Source organism: Pituophis catenifer, unplaced genomic scaffold (genome assembly GCF_029215685.1).
Source record: "Pituophis catenifer annectens isolate HBS135680 unplaced genomic scaffold, rPitCat1.0.hap2 SCAF_10, whole genome shotgun sequence".
In the NCBI taxonomy this organism is placed as follows: domain Eukaryota; kingdom Metazoa; phylum Chordata; class Lepidosauria; order Squamata; family Colubridae; genus Pituophis; species Pituophis catenifer.
This window is the reverse complement of record NW_027256890.1, coordinates 11,613,053-11,635,158: the sequence shown is the minus strand read 5'-3', so window position 1 is coordinate 11,635,158 and position 22,106 is coordinate 11,613,053. Positions and strand designations below refer to the sequence as shown.

The window sequence follows — 22,106 nt, the reverse complement described above, 5'->3', positions numbered from 1 at the left end:
CCCTCAGAGCAGTTTGATCCCGTTGATCAGAGAATTGTGGCATAGAGGCATTCTTTGAGGTTGTTGGCAGCTGGAATTGGGGGATCTTCTGCCACCCAATATGGATGTTCAGCCATAAGAATATGACGTATACCGTGTTTCCCTGAAAATAAGTCTGGGTCTTATATTAATTTTTGGCTCCAAAAGACGCATTAGGGCTTATTTTCTGGTTAGGTCTTATTTTGGGGAAAATATGGTACTAAATGCATCCATCTGGCTGACAGTCTTAACTGGGGCTTATTTTGGGGGGTAGGGCTTATATTACGAGCATCCTAAAAAGTCATGCTAGGACTTATTTTCCGGTTGGGTCTTATTTTGGGGGAAATACGGTACTAAATGCATCTATCTGGCTGATAATCCTAACTGGGGCTTATTTTGGGGTTAAGGCTTATATTACGAGCATCCTGAAAAATCATGCTAGGACCTATTTTCCAGTTGAGTCTTATTTTCAGGGAAACAGGGTATTTATCTGTATTCCGCCTTTATTATTTTTACAAATAAGGTGGTGAACATACCAAACACCTCTTCCTCCTCCCATTTTCTCCACAAGGAGGTGGATTTGGCTGAGAGAGTAGTTGGTTCAAGGCCATGAAGCTGGCTTTCATACCTAAAGCGGGACTAGAACTCACAGTCTCCTTGTGATTGGCCCAAAGACATCTAGCTAGTTTTCAAAGCTAAGGCGGGACTAGAACTCACTGTCTCCTAGTGATTGGCCCAAAGACATCTAGCTAGTTTTCAAAGCTAAGGCGGGACTAGAACTCACTGTCTCCTAGTGATTGGCCCAAAGACATCTAGCTAGTTTTCAAAGCTAAGGCGGGACTAGAACTCACTGTCTCCTAGTGATTGGCCCAAAGACATCTAGCTAGTTTTCAAAGCTAAGGCGGGACTAGAACTCACTGTCTCCTAGTGATTGGCCCAAAGATATCTAGCTAGTTTTCAAAGCTAAGGCGGGACTAGAACTCACTGTCTCCTAGTGATTGGCCCAAAGACATCTAGCTAGTTTTCAAAGCTAAGGCGGGACTAGAACTTACTGTCTCCTAGTGATTGGCCCAAAGACATCTAGCTAGTTTTCAAAGCTAAGGCGGGACTAGAACTCACTGTCTCCTAGTGATTGGCCCAAAGACATCTAGCTAGTTTTCAAAGCTAAGGCGGGACTAGAACTCACTGTCTCCTAGTGATTGGCCCAAAGACATCTAGCTAGTTTTCAAAGCTAAGGCGGGACTAGAACTCCCTATCTCCTGGTGATTGGCCCAAAGTCACTTAGCTGGCTTTCCTGAGAGTCCCGTATTATATTTAGCAAGACTTCCAATATTAAAATAAATAAAAGTGGGGACAACGGACATCCCTGTCTTGTTCCTTTTTCAATTTTAAACTCTGTCGTCAGACTTCCATTAATAATAATCTGTGCTTTTTGCTCTTGATAAATTGCTGAGATCGCCTGTATAAATTGGTCCCCAAAGCCCATCTTTTTTAAAGTCTTTAGTAGAAAATTCCAATCCACTCTATCAAAGGCCTTCTCTGCATCCAAAAAAACCAGCACTGCAGGAATCTGTTTATTCTTATCAAGATATTCCAATAAGTCTATTACTTGCCTTACATTGTCCTTCATGTATCTGCCCTCAATAAATCCCGCTTGGTCCTCATGAATCACTTTTTGGATTACTGGCATCAACCTGTTGGCTAATACCTTCGCATAAATTTTATAGTCTGTGTTCAAAAGAGATATTGGTCTGTAATTCTCTGGTTTTTTAGGACCAACTTGTTCTTTTGGTATCAAAGATATATAAGCAGTTGTCCAAGATGGGGGTATTTTACCCCCTTGTTGAATATTGCAAAATAAATCTCTAAGTTGTCCCACCATTTCAGCTTGTAAAGTTTTGTAATACACTGCAGTCAAACCATCCGTGCCAGGAGCTTTGACTGTTTTTAACTGTTTAATTGCTGCTGTTATCTCCTCCTCTGTTATAGGATAATTCATTCTTTCCTTTTGTTGATCAGTAATTTTTGTAACTCTCTTATCATTTAAATATTTTTCTATAAGTCCATTCTGCACCTCTTCTTTGGCATATAGTTTAGTATAATAGTCCACAAAAGCTTCTTTAATTAATTTTTGTTGAAAAATTTCTTTCCCTCCAATATCAATACTATCAATAGTCCGTGTACTTTGTTTTTTCCTCAATGTATAAGCCAACCATCTGCCCGGTTTGTTAGCGTTGCAAAATGTATTATGCTTCGCGTATTGTAGGCTTGTTGCAACTTGTTCCGCCATAAGCATTTGAAATTGGTCTTTCAAAAGTTTTATAGCACTTCGTATTCTTTCATCTGTTGGGTTTTTAATAAGTAACTGTTCTTTATTCTTTATTTCCATTTCCAACTCAGATCTTTTCTTTTGTCGGAACAGTCTATGTTTAGAATTCATGTAGATAAGTACCCCTCTCATATAAGCTTTACTTGCGTCCCAAACAATTTCAATTGGGGTACCTTTATTCAAATTTATTTCAAAAAATTCTTTCAAATGCTTTTTAAGTTCTATTGTATTTTTTTCATATCTAAACAAGTTCTCATTTAATCTCCAAGAACGTCTCTCAACCTTATCCATCTCAATTTCTATCCATACAGGGCTATGGTCAGTCAAAGTTCTTGGAAAAATCTTTGTTCTTTTTGTTTTAACAAGTAGATCATTTGACAACAGGATAAAATCAATCCTAGAAAAGGATCTGTGTCTATCAGAAAAGAAAGTGTAATCCAATTCATTTGAATTATGTATTCTCCAAACATCTTTTAGTTCCATATCTTCTTTCATATCAAAAAAAGTCTGTGGTAGTCTAATTCTAGACTTTGCCAAGCTCTTTTTATCTAGTTTAGAATCAATTACTCCATTCCAGTCTCCCATAATTAAAATAGATCTATAGTCCCATTGCAATATTTTAGTATGTAACATCTTATAAAAATAGTCCTGTTGTTGGTTGGGAGCATAAATTCCAATCAAAAGAATTTGGCCATTTGCTGTGAGCAATTCAATTGCTACAAACCTACCATCTTGATCTGCTTCTATAACTTTCGCTGTTAATTTTTTATTTACATAAATAACCACACCATTCTTTTTCTGCGAAGTTGAAGATATATAATGTGCTCCTAATTTTGAGTTTATCAAATATTTTTGATCTTGAGTTGTAATATGCGTTTCTTGTAAACATATTATATCATTATTAAATTGTTTCAAATATGTAAATAATTTCTTCCTTTTCTGTGCTGAATTCAACCCATTGACATTCCAAGATAGACACTTAAAGGTCATCAGCCTCTTTCTGGAGCGCAGAGCAAAATATTTGAAGTTCATCCGAAAGCTTCGATCTCGCTCCTCCCATAGCGCCACTCTCTTGTACGGTACTCTTAACTGCCTTCTTGTCTTGTCTTTCCTGTTGTTGTTGTTGCTTTTGTTTAAGTAGCTTGGATTGAGCTCTAGTTATACGTTGATCTTTAACTTCAGTCAACTGAATCAAATCCAAAATTGGAGAAGAATCCAACAAGGGCTCACTCAGAAAACCTCCTTCTGCACCTTGCACTATTTCTAATTCCTGCTTAGACTGTTCTTTCAATTGCCTCTCTTCACTCTCCTTAATCTCCAAAACTGTAGATGTACGTGGAGATGGTGTTCTTTCCTTAAGAATAGTACTGTAAAAGTGTTGTGCCTTCTCCACGGTATTCAACCGATATCCTTCTCCCTTATATCTAAAAATTATCCCAGCTGGTGCGTCCCACCGGAAGGGTATCTGTAAATTTTTCAATTCCTTAACAAGAAAACCAAATTCTTTTCTGGCTTTCAGCATTTTAGGAGGTAATTCTTTAAAAATTTCAAGTCGTGAACCCCCCACTTGTACAGAAGTGTGAAAAGATTTTTGCAGGATATCATTTCTAATTTCTCTATCAGTAAAGTATATGACCACATCTCTGGGCAGTTGTCTTTGTCTGGCCACCCAAGAGTTCACTCTGTAAATTTTATCTATTTTATAAAATACCAAATCAGGATTAGCTTGTAAAATCTTAGCCAAGGCTTCAGAGCAAACTTGTCTCAAATCCTGTCTCTCCTCCTCTCGAATTCCCCGAAGCCGTATGGCGAATTCCATCGCCCGGAATTGTATCATAACAATCTCATCTTCGATTCTCTGCATTTTATTGTCAACTTCATCAATTTTATAATCATTGTCTTTCATCTTAACATTAACTTCTGATTTAAATTCTTCAACTTTAAAATCAACTGTCCCAATAAATTCTGCCAGGCCAGACGCCACTTCTGATATTTTTTTGGTCACCTTATTTTGATTCTGTTTCACCATGTCTTTAACTTCATTAATTTCCTGCATAAATTCCTGATGTGATTTTTGAAGTTTATCATCTATCTCCTGTTGAGATTTTTGAAATTTATCATCCAAAGTTTTAGAAATAAATTCTCACAGTCTCCTAGTGATTGGCCCAAAGACATCTAGCTAGTTTTCATAGCTAAGGCGGGACTAGAACTCCCTATCTCCTGGTGATTGGCCCAAAGTCACTTAGCTGGCTTTCCTGCCTAAGGCAGGACTAGAACTCACCGTCTCCCAGTTCCTAGGCTAGCCCCTAAACCACTGCACCAAATTCGCACCAAAGTCTTCAAGCTTTGACGTCTTCTCGACTGAGGAAGGTGCGAGAACCCCATAACTCTCCACGAGAAATGTGTCAAAGCATTTTTTTTCCTTCTGCTTTTAAAAAATAAATGGAACGCGCCTGTTTTGGAAAGCAAACACAGAAGTCATTGTCAGCGGGGCAATAGCTGGAAGTTGCTGCTGCATGTTTCGTGAATATTTAGCAAAGCGATTCAGGAACCGGGCGAGTGAGAATTCCAGGCATCTGGCAGTTCCTAAATCCCCACTACTAAGAGTATGCCTCTCCTCTCCTCTCCCCCCCCACCCCAAACCCCCTCCCTCCTCCTTGCTTCACACCCCTCAAGCTGTCACTTCTTAGCCGAGCAAATGAAATTCTGTCATTTGCCTCGCGGAGAACAATAGATCCCTCCGGCAGCCACATGGCTCGGGCTGTTTTAATTTACTTTAATTCATTTTCAATGGGAGCAAAATAGGAAACGGTGCCTTGTTTGTTTTTAACGGGGGCGGGGGGCATTCGGCTTCGGAGAGGGGGGGGTCACCGTCTTCCTCCCGAGGAACAGAAGCAACGCACCTGTTTTTGGGCCGCCACATCCGTCATAAAGTTTTCTGGAGGCTCTTCAGCATCCTGGTTTAAAATGAAGGGAAGGCTCGTCGCCGTAGTCTGCATTTCTTCGAGGCCCCAAAGATGAATCGCTGAAGTAACTCAGCCGTCGTGACTTTGGGGGAGGGGGGAAATCGATAGATCGGGTGGTCTCTGTGGGATCTCTTCAAAATGAGCAGCTCTGTTTTTTTGCAATGGGCTAAAGATTTGATCTAACTTTGGGAGAAGTTTGCAAGTCACACAAAGCCAATCTGGTCGGTTAGTCAAAGGTTCCTTGAGCCGGTCGGGATTGAACTGCCGAACCGTGACTTTGAGCCAATCACCAGGAGACTGTGAGTTCTAGTCCTGCCTTAGGCATGAAAGCCAGCTGGGTGACTTTGAGCCAATCACCAGGAGATTGTGAGTTCTAGTCCGGCCTTAGGCATGAAAGCAAGCTGGGTGACTTTGAGCCAATCACCAGGAGATTTTGAGTTCTAGTCCTGCCTTAGGCATGAAAGCGAGCTGGGTGACTTTGAGCCAATCACCAGGAGACAGGGAGTTCTAGTCCTGCATTAACAATGAAAACCAGCCTAGGAACTGGGAGATGGTGAGTTCTAGTCCTGCCTTAGGTATGAAAGCTGGGAAACGTCTGCAGGAAAAACTACCAAATAAAGAGAGCACCAAGGATACACCCCCCCCAGTCCTCCTTTCCCCCTCTCCTACCCCTCCAAGTCCTCCTCCTCCTCCTCTCCACAAACCCCACTTCTTTCTAGCACTGATGGTGTTACCTAGTTGGGTAATGAAACGTCTGCCGCAAAACCGCCAAGCTCAAGAGAGCACCAAGGACCCACGAGTATTTGTAGATGAGAAAGGGTCACTGCTCCCCAGGGAGGCAGTTTCCAAAGTGGGCAAAAGGTATTGCAGAAACCCCTTCACCGAGAAAAGCCCTTCGTCGGTTGCTTTGAGAAATAGAGTCGAGAGGAATTCAAAAGGAATTCTCAAGATGCCTGGAATTAAAGCGGAAAAACGGAAGCCTTTTTTCTTTTTCTTTTTCTTTTTCTTTTTTTTTTAATTGGCCAAGGAAGGAAACGTCTGAGAATCTATAAACAACATCCGTCGGCACCCTTGCGTTGCGATGGGACCGGTGGCACTCTGCCATCCTTGGCCTGACCCCATATGGAGGGTCTGTTTGCCCTCCGGGTTTACCCTGCTTTGTTCGTAACCAATCTTAACAGTAACAAGGGTCGGGAGGGACCTTGGAGGTCATCTAGCCCAACCCCCTGCTCAACGCAGGAGACCTGTACTAGGGATTCGAACTGCCGACCTTTCTGATCAACAAGCTCAGTGTCTTAGCCACTGAGCCACCTAGTCAGGCTCAAGAGAGATTTTGTAACCTGTCATTGGAAAAATAACACCCCCCCTCCCTCCAATCTGCAAAACCCTGACTAGCTGGGGGGTATCTTTCAGTTCCCAGGGAAGACGGCGGAGGGCAGCGGGGAGAGAGAAAATAAAAACCTCACCCCGTCCGCCTTTAACTTCGAGGTTGCTCCAAACACCCCTTCCCCTCACCTCCCCACCCCGTGTTAATCTGTTAAGTGGCCGGCCCCTGGGACCCCTCCCGGTTGCCACTGCAGATATGTGGCGCGATGTCCCCCGAGGTCTGGCGAGGCGGCTCGGCTTTGGAGCAGGCATGCTGGCGTGACTTCACTCCGCGTCCCTCAGGATATGAGATCATGAGAATGCCGAAGTTCTCTCCGGGCTTCGGTGCGTTCAGCGGGCAAGAACAGCCTCCGAGTGATCTCATCTGGGCGGGGAGGTGGGGGGAGAAAACAGGAGAAACTGGCAGGGACCCTTGCTGCTCTTCTCCTGGCCCCTAAGGGGGTCTCTCTCTCTCTTTCTCTCTCTCTCTTTTTCTCTCTCCCTCTCTCTCTCCCCCTCTCTTCCTCTCTCTTCCTCTCTCTTTCTCTCCCCTCTCTCTTTCTCTCTCTCTCTCCCTCTCTTTCTCTCTCTCCCTCTCTCTTTCTCTCTCTCTCCCTGTCTCTCTCTCTTTCTCTGTCTCCCCTCTTTCTCTCTCTCTCCTCCCTCTCTCTTTTTCTCCCTCTTCCTCTCTCTTCCTCTCCCTCCCTCCCTCCCTCTCTCTTTCTCCCTCTCTCCATCCTCTCTCTCTCTCCCTCCCTCTCTCTTTCTCTCTCTCCTCCCTCTCTCTTTTTCTCTCTCTCTCCTCCCTCTCTCTTTTTCTCCCTCTTCCTCTCTCTCTTCCCCCTCTCTCTTTCCCTCTCAATCTCCCCCTCTCCCTCCCTCTTTCTCTCTCCCTCCCTCTCTTTCTCTTTCTCTCTCTCCTCCCTCTCTCTTTCCTCTCTCTCTTCCCTCTCTCTCTCCCTCCCTCGCTCTTTCTGTCTCTCTCCTCCCTCTCTCTTTTTCTCCTTCCTCTCTCTCTCCCTCCCTCTCTCCCCCTCTCTCTTTCCCTCTCAATCTCCCCCTCTCCCTCCCTCTTTCTCTCTCTCTCCCTCCCTCTCTCTCTCCTCTGTCTCTCTTTCTCCCTCTCTCTTTTTCTCCCTCTTCCTCTCTCTCTTCCTCTCTCCCTCCCTCTCTCTCCCCCTCTCTCTTTCCCTCTCAATCTCCCACTCTCCCTCTCCCTCTCTCTTTCTCCCTCTCTCTCTCCCCTCTCTCTTTCTCTCTCCCTCCCTCTCTCTTTCTCTCTCTCTCCTCCCTCTCTCTTTCTCCCTCTCTCTCTCCCCTCTCTCTTTCTCTCTCCCTCCCTCTCTCTTTCTCTCTCTCCTCCCTCTCTCTTTTTCTCCCTCTTCCTCTCTCTTTCTCTCTCTCTCCTCCCTCTCTCTTTTTCTCCCTCTTCCTCTCTCTCTCCCTCCCTCTCTCCCCCTCTCTCTTTCCCTCTCAATCTCCCCCCTCTCCCTCCCTCTTTCTCTCTCCCTCCCTCTCTCTCTCTCCTCCCTCTCTCTTTCTCCCTCTCTCTCTTCCCTCTCTCTCTCCTCCCTCTCTCTTTTTCTCCCTCTTCCTCTCTCTCTTCCTCTCTCCCTCCCTCTCTCTCCCCCCTCTCTCTTTCCCTCTCAATCTCCCACTCTCCCTCTCCCTCCCTCTTTCTCTCTCCCTCCCTCTTTCTCTCTCCCTCTCTCTCTTTCTCTCTCCCTCTCTTTCTCTCTCATTTTCCAGCTTCAAACATTCTTTCTCCAGGCTCCTGACATTTGTCAAACTGGGGCTGCAGCTGCAAGGGTTGATGATGGCCGAGGGGAATATCGAGATGATCAGACACCCTCGTTTTTTTAAGGAGAAGAGGTGGGGGGGGGGTCAACTTATTCTCCAACGTATCTAAGGGCAAGAAGTAATGGGTGGTAGTTTATCCAAGAAAGATCCAACCTAGAATTTAGGAGAAATTTTCCTGACAGTGAGAAAAGCGAATCCGTGAAACAGCTCGGCTCCAGAAGTTGTGAGCGCTCCATCACTGGAGATTTTCAACGTAAAGAGATTGGACAGCCTCTTGCCTGGAATCTGGGATAGGATCTCCTGCTCAAGCAGAGGGTTGGACTAGAAGACCTCCAAGACCCCTTCTAAGCCATTCTGTAATCTGTAAAGCCTTAAAACACAAATAGTATATCCGGCTGTTGTTAAGCATCAGGCTTTCTTGCCACAGTCATTAAATAAATCCCTGCAGTAACATGGTTGTTAAATGAATCTGGCTCCCCCCCCCTCCCCGTTGACTTTGCTCATCAGAAGGTCGCAAAAGTGAATCACATGACACATACACACTGCCCGGGATACTGCGACCGTCATAAATGCAAGTCAGCGGCCAAGCGTCTGAATTTCGATGAGGATGCTTACAACGGTCATCAGTTTATTTATTTATTTATTTTTAAATTTGTATACCGCCCTTCTCCCTGAGGACTCAGGGCGGTGAACAGCCAAGTAAAAGCATAAACTACACACATTAAAATACAGTTAAAAAGATATATATAAATTTGGCCTCATGATTAAAAACAATAACAAACAATTAAAAACATTTAAAAAAGTGTTAGGCCAGCCCGGCTTGCTGGAAAAAGAAGGTTTTAAGGGAACGGCGGAAGGCACTGAGTTGTCAGTCCCCCCCCCTTTTTTTCCCAGTGCCGTTGTAACTTTGAACGGTCACTAAACGGAACAGTCGTAAGTCGAGCGCTGCAGCTTGTATCATGACATTGCTTCTGCTGGGTAGCCAGGAAAGAGGGCTGGGGAGGCAGAGTTTCTCCAAGCGGGACAAAGGAAAGGGCAGCAATTCCCCAGAAAGGAAGATATGACGACTTTATTTTCAACCTGCCCTTCCTTTCCCAAAGGGGCAACCGAGCAGAAGGTAAACACCGATCAAAATTGCTTTGCAGCTCTCCGGAGAGCTGAGCTGAGTTCATCCAAGCAGCCTCTGTGTTGGAACAGTTACGGCGTCCTGACTTTCCCCTCGTGGCATCTTGAGTTTTGGGGGAGTCCCTTTTGAGCCCTGTGTGCGGGGGAAACAAAACGAGGAGACGCTTCCCTTAAAAAAAACATCTCAACCTGCTTCTGGATGGAAGCTCTTTCAGGCATTCTTGTTGTGTTATTAAACTCATTAAAGTTACTTATTAAAGATAAGATAAGCTATAACTGTCTGGTTTGGTTCGGCAACCCAACAAGAGAGACACAGACTTCAGAGGAGAATTAGAACTGCAGAAAAAACAATTGCTACCAACCTGCCTTCCATGGAGGACCTGTATATACTGCACGAGTCAAAAAGAGGGCTGTGAAAATATTTATAGACCCCTCGCATCCTGGACATAAACTGTTTCAACTCCTACCCTCAAAATGACTCTATAGAGCACTGCACACCAGAACAACTAGACACAAGGACAGTTTTTTCCCCGAACGCCATCACTCCGCTAAACAAATAATTCCCTCAACACTGTCAAATTAAATACTAAGACTGTATTACTATTCTTCTCATCCTTACTAGTACCTATCTCTTCCCACTTATGGCTATATAGTTTTTAAACCATGTCTTCTATTTGGATGAATAGTTTTGTTGTTTTTTGCAAGCTCTTCGAAACTTGATAATGTTGGAGGAAGGTGACTTATCAATGAAGAATTGGATGATGCGTCTACTGGTTGATCATTGTGGAATTAAGTGAGGCTCCTGAGATATTTAAGGGCTCCTCAGAATAAGACCCACTATGTTCATTGGGGAGATGCAGTGGCTCAGTGGCTAAGACGCTCAGCTTGTCGATGGAAAGGTCGGCAGTTCAGCGGTTCGAATCCCTAGTGCTGCGTAACGGCGTGAGCTCCCGTTACTTGTCCCAGCTTCTGCCAACCTAACAGTTTGAAAGCACGTAAAAACATGCAAGTAGAAAAATAGGGACCACCTTTGGTGGGAAGGGAACAGCGTTCCATGCGTCTTTGGTGTTGAGTCATGCCGGCCACATGACCACGGAGACGTCTTCGGACAGCGCTGGCTCTTCGGCTTTGAAACGGAGATGAGCACTACCCCCTAGAGTCGGGAATGAGTAACACGTGTGAGGGGAACCTTTAACTTATGTTCATTGGGATGTATTCTCTTGGAAAAAGGAGCAGAATTGTATTTGATATCTTGTCTCCAACTCTTGTTTTTTCCTTCTCTCTCTTGTAGGGGAAGTTCTACCTGGTCATTGAAGAAATAAGCCAATTGTTCCGTTCCCTGGTCCCCATCCAGCTGTGGTATAAGTACATCATGGGGGATGATCCATCCAGCAGCTATTTCCTTGGGGGAAGCCTTCTCATCATGTACAGCCTCTGCAAAGTAAGTGGTGACTCTGAATGTCTATGGGAAATTCTCAGTCATCCAGGTGTTGTTTGTCCCAAAGGTGCTTTTTCAAAAGGCAACTGGACTTTTCCAGTTTTTTCCTTGAAGACATTTCACTTCTCATCTAAGAAGCTTCTTCAGTTCTATACTAACCCTAACCTCCTTCAGTCAGAAATGAAGAAGCGACTTGGATGCGAAACGAAACATCTTAAAGGAAAAACAAAGTTCCAGAATCCTCTCCGCAGATTACCCCTGTGATTATGGAGGGCCGGGGGGGGGGGAGGGGGGAAAGCTAACCACCAGATTGCAAGAACACAACCGAGCGATCAGACGAGGAAACCCAAACTCATTGGTAGCCTCCCATTGGCATGAAACAAGGACATACATTCAATTTTGCAGCTGTTAAGATTGTTGGACGAGCAGGCTCAAAAACAGCCAGGGAAGTGATTGAAGCTTGGGAAACTGGGTCCCTCATCAGTCAACAAGAATGTCAGTTTACCACTAGTGGAGTGGAGTGGAGTGGAGTGGAGTGGAGTGGAGTGGAGAGGAGAGGAGAGGAGAGGAGAGGAGAGGAGAGGAGAGGAGAGGAGAGGAGAATTCTTTATTGGCCAAGTGTGATTGGACACACAAGGAATTTGTCTTTGGTGCATATGCTCTCAGTGTACATAAAGAAAAAATACAACACTTAGTGATAGTCATAGGATACTAATACCATGTTTCCCTGAAAATAAGACCCTGTCTTATATTTTTTTGAACCCTGAAATAAGCGGGGAGTTCTTATTTTTGGGGAGGTCTTATTATTTTGGGGCCCATGGAGCAAGATGGGGCTCCTCTTGCCGTCTTACCTGATTTCCAGCTCTGCGTTTAAATATTTTCAGGGAGGGCTTATTTTCGGGGAAACAGGGTAAGCAATCAAAATATTACTAGGAAACAATAAAAACAATATAAGTTGTAAAGATACAAGCAACGTGGATATAGCCATAAGTGGAAAGAGATAGGTACTAGTAAGGATGAGAAGAAGAATAGTAATGCAGTCTTAATATTTAATTTGGCAGTGTGGTGGGAATTATTTGTTTAGCAGAGTGATGGCGTTCGGGGAAAAAACTGTCCTTGTGTCTAGTTGTTCTGGTGTGCAGCGCTCTATAGTGTCGTTTTGAGGGTAGGAGTTGGAACAGTTTATGTCCAGGATGCGAGGGGTCTGTAGATATTTTCTCAGCCCTCTTTTTCACTCGTGCAGTATACAGGCCCTCCATGGAAGGCAGGTTGTTAGCCACTGTTTTTTCTGCAGTTCTAATGATCCTCTGAAGTCTCTGTCTCTCTTGTTGGGTTGCAGAGCCAAACCAGACAGTTATAGAGGTGCAAATGACAGACTGAAGTACTTAGAAGGTGAGGGCTGGGCAACACAAGCAAAGGTATTAATGACTTAATAGCCAGCCATCAACACCCCGCCACCACCACCATCTAAAATGCCACATACAATATATTTCGGTGTCACCCTTACAATCTACCCCAATCAGTCCCACGTATGCAGATCTCAACTGAACCATTTTGTTTAAGTACAGTGCTGTGTTAAATGTTATTTGTGCTTCCAGAATCTAGATCCTTAGTTCTGCTGATTCTTGTAGACATCTGGTAAAGCTAGAAGAGTGAATCTATTTGATTTTCTACTTGATTGTTTTCTACTTGATTTTTTTTTTTTTTACTCAGTTCTTTGATTTATATACCGCCTGCTCCAACCAATGACCCAGTGTGTATTCTGCTGACATCCAGCTCAGTTTTTCTCCTCTGCCCTTTTCGGTCCTTCACACCCATCCGTCATTCAGATGGAAATCCTTTCCGGCCACCCAGCTTCTATATTCTTCTCGTTATTAATGGCTGAATTGTAATGACAGAGTGTGGAGATCGCGAACATTTATATTTCAGCTGCTGACGATTCAGCTGTCAACTGTCCCGATATGCAGCAAAAGAAATCCCTGGGACGTTGGTTTTTTTTTTCCCCCAAGAATATAGCTTTGCTCATCATTCCACGTAGGTGCGGAAGAAGCAAAGACTGCTCTGAGGTTTTTGCGCGAAAAGCAGCCTAGGTAAAAGTTGAGACTCTAGAAAGAGTGCAGAGAAGAGCAACAAAAGATGATGAGGGGACTGGAGGCTAAAACATATGAAGAACAGTTGCTGGAGCTGGGCATGGCTAGTCTAGTGAAGAGAAGGACTAGGGATGACGTGATAGCAGTGTTTTGATATCTCATGGGCTGCCACAAAGAAGAGGGAATCAAGCTATTAACGGAATGGAAAACGGATGGAAACTAATCAAGGAGAGAAGCAACTTAGAACTAAGGAGAAAATTTCCTGACAGAGCAATTAATCAGTGGAACAGCTTGCCTCCCGAAGTTGAAAACACTGGAAGTTTTTAAGAAAAGATTAGATAACCATTTGTCTGAAGGGGGTGTAGTGCTTCCTGCCTAAGCAGAGGGTTGGACTAGAAGACCTCCAAGATCCCTTCTGACTCTGTTATTCTATTCTATTCTATTCTGTTCTGTTCTGTTCTGTTCTGTTCTGTTCTGTTCTGTTCTGTTCTATTCTATTCATTTTTCTACTCTACTCTACTCTAGTCCTTATTTCTATTCTATTCTATTCTATTCTATTCTATTCTATTCTATTCTATTCTATTCTATTCTATTCTATTCTATTCTATTCTATTCTATTCTATTCTATTCTACTCTACTCTAACCCTACCCCTACCCTACCCTACCCTACCCTACCCCTACCCTACCCTACCTACCCTACCCTATTCTACCTTACCCACCCCTACTCCTACCCTACCCTACCCTATACTCTACTCTATTCTGTCCCCCTTTTCTGTCCCCCCTGTCACCCACTGTCCATTGTCCACCAATCTCCAGTACCAGAGTTCAAAGGCCTCCATTCTTTGGGCGCTCAGCCTTCCTTACGGTCCAGCTTTCACAGCCATTACATTGCAAATAATTATTATAAACTGACCCAAATTCAAACTCCGTTGAAGTTCAACGAATCAGTGTTTCTAGTTCTCGAATGCTGCAATTCTATTTATCTGTACTTGGAAGCCATTTAAATATTCGCTTTACTCAGACCCACCTAAAGAAGCCAGCGGAATTGAGTCGAATGTGGTTTGCATCAAGATGACTTGGAAGTGCAACCTTCACTTAGCAATGGTGTGATAACAACCCTGGCCATCCTATTAAGTGATCCATTCTTTGTGCCAAGCTGTTTTGGAAAAGGAAGCACTGTTTTTCCCCCCCCCCCCCCCCTTCATTTTTAGCGAAAATCATTTGTTGGCAGTCACTCCACAATCAACATTTAGGCTGTTGTGGTACCAACGTTAGGCACGAAACAGAGAAACATTGGTAGTAATAATAATATGTCATTGTGTATAACTTCTGTTGAGTCCACCCTGAATCACCCACAAAGAGATTCGTGGTGCCTGAAAGACTGCCAAAATTTATTCCCGGGAAGAAATTGACATGAGTATGCTCGCCGCGATCAGCTGGCTGGTGGGTTGGGATCTGCGAAAGCTTGTACAGTCATAAATGTATTAAGTCTTTTAAGATGCCACGTAGTTCTTGGCTGTTTCGTTAGTCGTCTATGAATCCTTAATCCGCATAATTGCCTTATACTGGAAATGCAAAAAAAAAAAAAGAACGAGAAGAGCTAGGGGCATTTTCAGCAATTCCAGCTCTTGCTCCTTGGTGGATCGGATTCAAGGTTTTTTTTTGTTGTTTTTTTTTTGAGTCAGGCACTGTAGGAGAAGGAGGGACAGAACCTGGAGGTGGAATCAAGAGAGGGATTAACCTAGAATCCCTATGTAGCCACAAGTGAACTCAGTCTAACTTCTCTTGAATTCCATTGACCCTTAACTACCATACTTTTCAGAGTATAAGACGCATTTCCCTCCCCAAAAGAGGATGTTGTACATTATGATTCTTGATGAACGTATCTTTTCTTTTATGTACACTGAGAGCATATTCACCAAAGACAAATTCCTTGTGTGTCCAATCACACTTGGCCAATAAAAAAATCTCCTCTCCTCTCCTCTCCCCTTCTGTTCCCTTTCCTTCTATTCCATTCTGGAAGCCTAGGTCAGAACAATGGGTATGTTTCGCCATGCTGTTTATTCTCCTCCTATTGCAACCTCCCGTTCACCGAGTTTCTTCTCCCTCTTCCATTCTAGTCTTTTGACATCTGTGGCCGTGTGGGGAAGCGTGACCCGGGCAGTCAGAGTCCTCTGTGCTCCTCAGGTGAGTAAGCAGCTGCTTCGCCTTTCTAAACTTGAGGTAATTCTGCCTCTTTGGCAACTGTACAGAAAGTTGTTGTTGTAGTATTAATGGAGAGGTTGGCTTGGAAAACTCACCCCCCTCCTCATTTCTTTGGGGAGTTTTGAGATAATGCACTCACCTCAGACGGTAAGGAAGAGCTGAAGGTGGAATTCGCTGCCAGCCGTTCCAAATTGTTTTGGAAGACTTGAAAGAGGGGACGGATTACCTTCAAGGGCATCAGCTCCCAATGGCTGCTAATATTATGGCTTTTTTTTTTGCTCCTTCCTGAAATGAAGGGAAACCTCTTCAAAATTCATTTTTTGGGAAGGAGAGAAGCAAGAGAGTGCTTCTGCCTTCCAATCTCTCTTCTTCTTCTCCTGTCTACTGCTCTCTGTCTCCCTCTAAAAATGTTGTTCCCTTTCTGCTTGCTGGCCCACATTCTTAGCCGGCGCATCCAGATTTCAGACTTATCGCAAACTCTTATTTTGTTTGCATGTGAGAGTGAACAAAACATATTTCAGGGGGAAGCAACCGTCCCTTGGTTTCGACTGGAAAGAGAGCAGAGAAGAGCAACCAAGAGGATTAGGGGGGCTGGAGGCTAAAGCATATGAAAAGCATGGTTGCAGGAACTGGGTATGTCTAGTTTAATGAAAAGAAGGACTAGGGGAGACATGATAGCAGCCTTCCAAAATTTGAAGGGCTGCCCCAAAGAAGAGGCAGTCAAGCTATTCTCCAAAGCACCAGAAGGCAAGACAAGAAAAAAAATGGATAGAAACTAATCAAGGAGAGAACCAACCTGGGATTTCCTGACAGTCAGAACAATTGGACAGTGGAACTTCAGAAATTGTGGGTGCTCCAATACTGGAAGTTTTTAAGAGGCTGGATAACCATTTGTCTGAAGTGGTGTAGGGTTTCCTGCCTAAGCAGGGGGTTGGACTAGAAGACCTCCCAAGGTCCCTTCTGACTCTGTTCTTTTCTCTAGTCTATATTTCAGTGTTCCCTTCCTCTATTTCCTCTATTTCTTGTGTAAAATTTGAGGTTTGGTGGGAAACGAGTCTCCAAAATTTAACTGCTATGCTCATAGTGGGTGTTGGGGATCCAGTACGGGGGATCCATTCCTGCCATTCCTGTTCTACAAAGATCACGTAGCCCGTGCCTTTGCTTCTCTCCATCAGGCAGATTCCCCTGTCAAGGCACCTATGTTGGTGTCCATCTCCACGCCTTCCTCTTTGCAACTTCTCCTCTTAACTCTGAACTTTTCCCTTCCATAGAGCTACGGGGTCCGTGCGAGCAACCAGCAGTGCAGCGAGGCGGGCGACATCTGTGCCATCTGCCAGGCTGAATTTAGAGAAGCAGTGATGCTCTTATGCCAGGTAACTAAAGGGGTTGGTGGCTTCTGGAGAAGCCCAAGACAAGCGAGACGAATGAAACTCCGATCGCTGTAGATATTGCCATTGCCTATTGCCGCGCGGGGCCTCTGCTGTTTGCTGCAAGGAGGCAAATTACTGGGAGGCAGAGGCAGATTTTTTTTTTTTCTTGTGCTAATTAGGCTGTGCTGAAAATGAAACTAAAGCAGGCTGTTTGCTGCAAGGAGGCAAATTGCTGGGAGGCAGAGGCAGATTTTTTTTTTCTTGTTTTCCTCCCCCAAAAAAGGTAGGTGCATCTTATAGTCCGGAGCATTTTAATATGTTATTTATGGAGAAGGAGGATAGAGCAGATTAATTGGGGAAGGGGGGACATGACCAGAAGGATAAATAAGATGGGCTTCCACAGAAGAGGTCTTCTTCAGATCCAGCTCAGCTGACAATTTCATGGAAAGTCCATGCAGGTTCTGTTTGGTAATAACCAGGAAGCCACTGACCAGCTTACTGGTTTAAGCCTGTAATCCTGGGATTCTCTGGTGATGTCTCATCCTAGGACCACTTCAAAGTCCAAAGTCGGTCTACCTGTACCCAAACACTGGATTTTGGACGTGGTATGAGAATCCAGAGAAATTTACGGATTTGTGGAACAAGAATCCCTCTTAGCACAAGCTCAACCAGAAGATTCATTGTCGGGGTCCCCTCCCCTCTCCTCTCAACCTGGACATCTTGAGTTTACTAGGGAGGAATTATTTTTCCCGCAAGTTTTTTATTTTTTTATTTTTTACAAACATATATCAATGTGTGAACAATGTGGCCACCTGAGTGTCATACATTCTAATACAAATAAAACTAGTAAAATTAATCATAGTTATTACATTCAATCAACATATATTTTCTAATAATGACACACAATTATATTAAGTTGCAATGTGTCATTATTCAATTCTTCCATGATTTCTCTTGTTATTGCTTTATTTTATTATATAAAGGTATATACATTAATATTCCCCCTTCTCTTATTTCTATCACTTATTCTGACTTGTAATCATGTCACCCTTTACTAAAAAACATTTTCTTTCTAGCCTACCTAACTTCTAGTCATGTCACCTACCTAAAAAGAAAAAGAGAGAGAGAGAAAAGGAAAAGCAAATCAGAACAACAACAAAAAAAGAGGAATTGTCTATCCATCGTCTCTTGCCCGCTTCAATACTTTAATTGCTATGCTTTTTTTGACTTGCCTCCCAAATTCCTCTCTTGAATCTTTATCTCTATCTGTAACTGCTTCTTGGCTATTCAATCTAGGTATTTCTCCCACCTCTACCCTCTTCCACTGCCTAGTTTCCAAAAATTTCTGCCCAGGCCCCCTATCTCCCTTTCAAACGTATCTTCCAACTCTTTTAATATATTTTCCCCCTGGTTTAATTCATCAATCACTGTTATTTTCATTGTTGTCTCCTCTTTGACTTCTTCTTCCTTCATTTACTTTACTTTACTTTTACTTTTATTTGATTTGTATACCACCCTACACCTGAAGGACTCAGGGCGGTGAACAGCCAACAATAAAATACATACATACAAAATTTAAAAAGCAGAAATAAAATTGGATTAAATAGTTTGGCCCAGACAGATTAAAACCCCAATCAATTTAAAACAAATTTAAACTTTGAATATTAAAAGTATTAAGAATATTAAAAATTGTTTAAAAAGAGGGAGAAAGTTAGGCCAGGCCCACCTGGTGGAATAAAAAGGTCTTTAGAGTTGTGGCAGAAGGTACGCAGATCCGGAATCCTCCGTATCTCCGGGGGGAGCTCGTTCCAGAAAGTAGGTGCCCCCACAGAGAAGGCTCTCCCCCTGGGGACCGCCAGTAGACATTGTTTGGCCGACGGCACTCGGAGGAGCCCCTCTCTATGGGAGTGTACTGGTCGGTGGGAGGCCATTGGTGGTAGTTGACTCCTCTATGGAGGAATTATTGAGTTTGTGGTCTGTACTTCTATAACTCTCTGGTTTGGTACAGCAACCAAGTAGGAGAGGTACGGACTTCAATGGATAGTTGGGACTGCAGAAAAAACAATTGCAACCAGCCTGCGTTCTATAGAAGATCTGCATACTGCAAGGATCAGAAAGAGGTCAGAAAATATCTACAGACCCCTCACATCCTGGACATAAATTGTTTCAATTCCTCCCCTTGGGACACCGGTATAGGGCATTGCATGCCAAAACATCTAGACACAGGGAGAGTTTTTTTTCCCTTGTGCCATCATTCTGCTAAACATCTAAGTCCCACAGCGCTGTCTTAAGGATATTTACCCGTATAGTAGGGCTGTTTTACTATTATACTTCTCATCTTTCCTATTACCTTCTCTTATTGGTATCTTATGATTATAGTACTTCGTTGTTTGTAATTACACTGAGAGCTTCTGTACTGGAGACAAATTCCTTGTGTGTCCACTGTCCAATCACACTTGGCCAATAAAGAATTCTATTCTATTCTATTCTATTCTATTCTATTCTATTCTATTCTATTCTATTCTATTCTATTCTATTCTATTTTCCAATATTTATTCTATTCTATTCTATTCTGTTCTGTTCTGTTCTTTTCTGTTCTGTTCTGTTCTCATTTTCTATATTCCATTCCATTTTATTCTACTCATTTTCTATATTCTATCCCATCCCATCCCATCCCATCCCATCCCAGTCTATTCTATTCTATTCTATTCTATTCTATTCTATTCTATTCTATTCTATTCCTATTCCTATTCCTATTCCTATTCTATTCTATTCTATTTTCTATTCTATTCTATTCTATTCTATTCTATTCTATTCTATTCTATTCTCCAATATTTATTTTGTTCTATTCTATTCTATTCTATTCTATTCTATTCTATTCTATTCTATTCTATTCTATTCTCCAATATTTATTCTATTCTATTCTATTCTATTCTATTCTATTCTATTCTATTCTATTCTATTCTATTCTATTCTATTCTATTCTATTCTCATTTTCTATATTCCATTCCATTTTATTCTACTCATTTTCTATATTCTATCCCATCCCATCCCATCCCATCCCATCCCATCCCAGTCTATTCTATTCTATTCTATTCTATTCTATTTATTCTATTCTATTCTATTCTATTCTATTCTATTCTATTCTATTCCTATCCATGTGTTCCTTTTATCTCTGCAGCACGTTTTCTGCGAAGAATGCCTCTGCCTCTGGTTTGACCGGGAGAAGATGTGTCCACTCTGCCGCTCCGTAGCCGTGGAAACCCTGCGCTGTTGGAAGGACGGTACCACATCTGCTCATTTCCAGGTGTATTGACTTGCAAGGATGTCCCAAAATGCCAAGAAGACATCTTAGTGAGGAAGTGAGGGTAAGATGGAGCCTTCTTCAGAATATCTCTGTGGAGTCGCAGTAACTCTCCCCCTTTCTTGCATAAGGCAAGTTGCAAAATTCCTCATCTTCTTTCTGGAGCATCAGTAATTGGTGGAAACTTGAATGTTGACTTCCTTTCTTTCCTTCCTTACTTGTCGGACTACTTTACTCTGAAACAATTGGGTACTTAATTGAGATCCTGAGCACATCCATTCTATCACCAGGAGCCCTGATGGCGCAGTGGTTAAAGTGCAGTATTGCAGCCTAACTCTGCCCACAGTTTGGAGTTTGATCCTTGACAGGCTCAAAGTTCACTTAGCTTTCCATCCTTCCAAGGTCGGTAAAATGAGGACCCAGGGGGCAATATGTTGACATTGTTGTAAAGCACTATGGGATAGTATGTAAGTCTAAATTCTATTGCTGTTGCTATCTCTTATATACCGTATTTTTCGGAGTATAAGATGCACTTTTTTCTCCCCTAAAAGAGGGTGAAAATTTGGGTGCGTCTTATACACCAAATGTAGCCAAAAACGTGAGGCACGGAGGTGGTGATGGTCTATGACAATCCCTGCAGCCTGGAACAGCTGATTGGGGGGTATTCTGGGAGGCCGATCTACCCACCAATCAGCTGCTCATGCTGAATCAGTCTGCCACAATGTGCTGAAGCTGACCTGGCTGTTTGCTATTTGCTGCAAGGACTGTCAGAGTTTGCGGCAGCAAGCAAAACACAAGCAGAGGAGAGGAGTTTCAGTTTCAGAGATCAGCACAGCATGCAGCTTTAGAACAATCGACCTAAGCCATGCCCAGGCTCCTTGCTGTCTCCTTCCTTGTTGCTCACACAGCAAATACTGTTTCAGTTTCCAAACAGTCTCACACACTTGATAGGATGAATACTGATGGATGCTGGTAGGCAGAGCCAGAATTATTATTTTTTTTCTTATTTTTCCTCCCTCAAAACTAAGGTGCGTCTTATACTCCGGAGCATCTTTTACTCCGAAAAATACGGTAGCTTTCGAGAGATACAGGGATGGGGTAGGGAGAATCACAAAGGTAATTAACGGAGGGAACTCATAATGACAAGGTGTGGAATTGGACCAGTTTCAACCTCTACCAATGGCTACTAATTGTGATGGCTAAACAGACGCTCTATATTTAGAGGTATTTAATCATTGGGTACAGCTATAGGAGAGGACCATTGCCTTCAAGGGCCTGAGCTTGTCCACATCTGATCAACCTCTCTTGGAAATAAAGAATGGACGTCCATGAATTCCATCTCTGACCCAGCAGGATCTTTTGGGTGTTGTGAGAGAAATTTTGATTTCCTTTTATCCAAATGAGACGCTTTTCAAACAATGGCCATAAGGGACAGGGGTGAAATCTAAAATTTGTTACTACCGGTTCTATGGGCGTGGCTTGGGGGGGTTTAATGTGACTGGGTGGGCATGGCCGACTTTTTTTTTTTTTTTACTGTTAAAAGCATTTTTTCTACAACGTCTTTGGCTGAAGAGGTTGCAGAAAAAAAAATGCTTTTAGAAGCCTCTGACGATCAGGCAACTCATCTGGGATTGCCAGAGGCTTTTAAAGGCATTTTTTCCCCCCTACAACCTCTTTGGCCGAAGAGGTTGTAGAAAAAATGCTTTTAAAAGCCTCTGATGATCCCAGCTGAGCCGCGCAATCATCAGAGGCTTTTTTTTTCTTTTAAAAGCATTTTTTCTACAACGTCTTCGGCTGAAGAGGTTGCAGAAAAAAAATGCTTTTAGAAGCCTCTGATGACCAGGCAACTCATCTGGGATCGCCAGAGGCTTTTAAAGGCATTTTTTTTTCCCTACAACCTCTTCGGCCGAAGAGGTTGTAGAAAAAATGCTTTTAAAAGCCTCTGATGATCCCAGCTGAGCCGCGCAATCATCAGAGGCTTTTTTTTTTTTTACTTTTAAAAGCATTTTTTCAGCTGAAGAGGTTGTAGAAAAAATGCTTTTAAAAGTAAAAAAAACAGCCTTTGATGATCGTGCGGCTCAGCTGGGCATGCGGGG

The 22,106-nt window shown here is 43.2% G+C and overlaps 1 protein-coding gene across 1 annotated transcript in view; it reads left to right on the top strand.

Annotated features, from left to right (window-relative positions):
• RNFT2 (ring finger protein, transmembrane 2) overlaps positions 1-20,022 on the top strand; it is a 38,430-nt gene extending 18,408 nt beyond the window's left edge. Inside the window, 5 exon segments of the mRNA XM_070950971.1 lie at positions 10,895-11,044; positions 15,252-15,275; positions 15,277-15,318; positions 16,608-16,709; positions 19,888-20,022. Of these exon segments, the coding sequence (XP_070807072.1) occupies positions 10,895-11,044; positions 15,252-15,275; positions 15,277-15,318; positions 16,608-16,709; positions 19,888-20,022 (453 nt within the window).
• Positions 20,023-22,106: the final 2,084 nt, after the last annotated feature.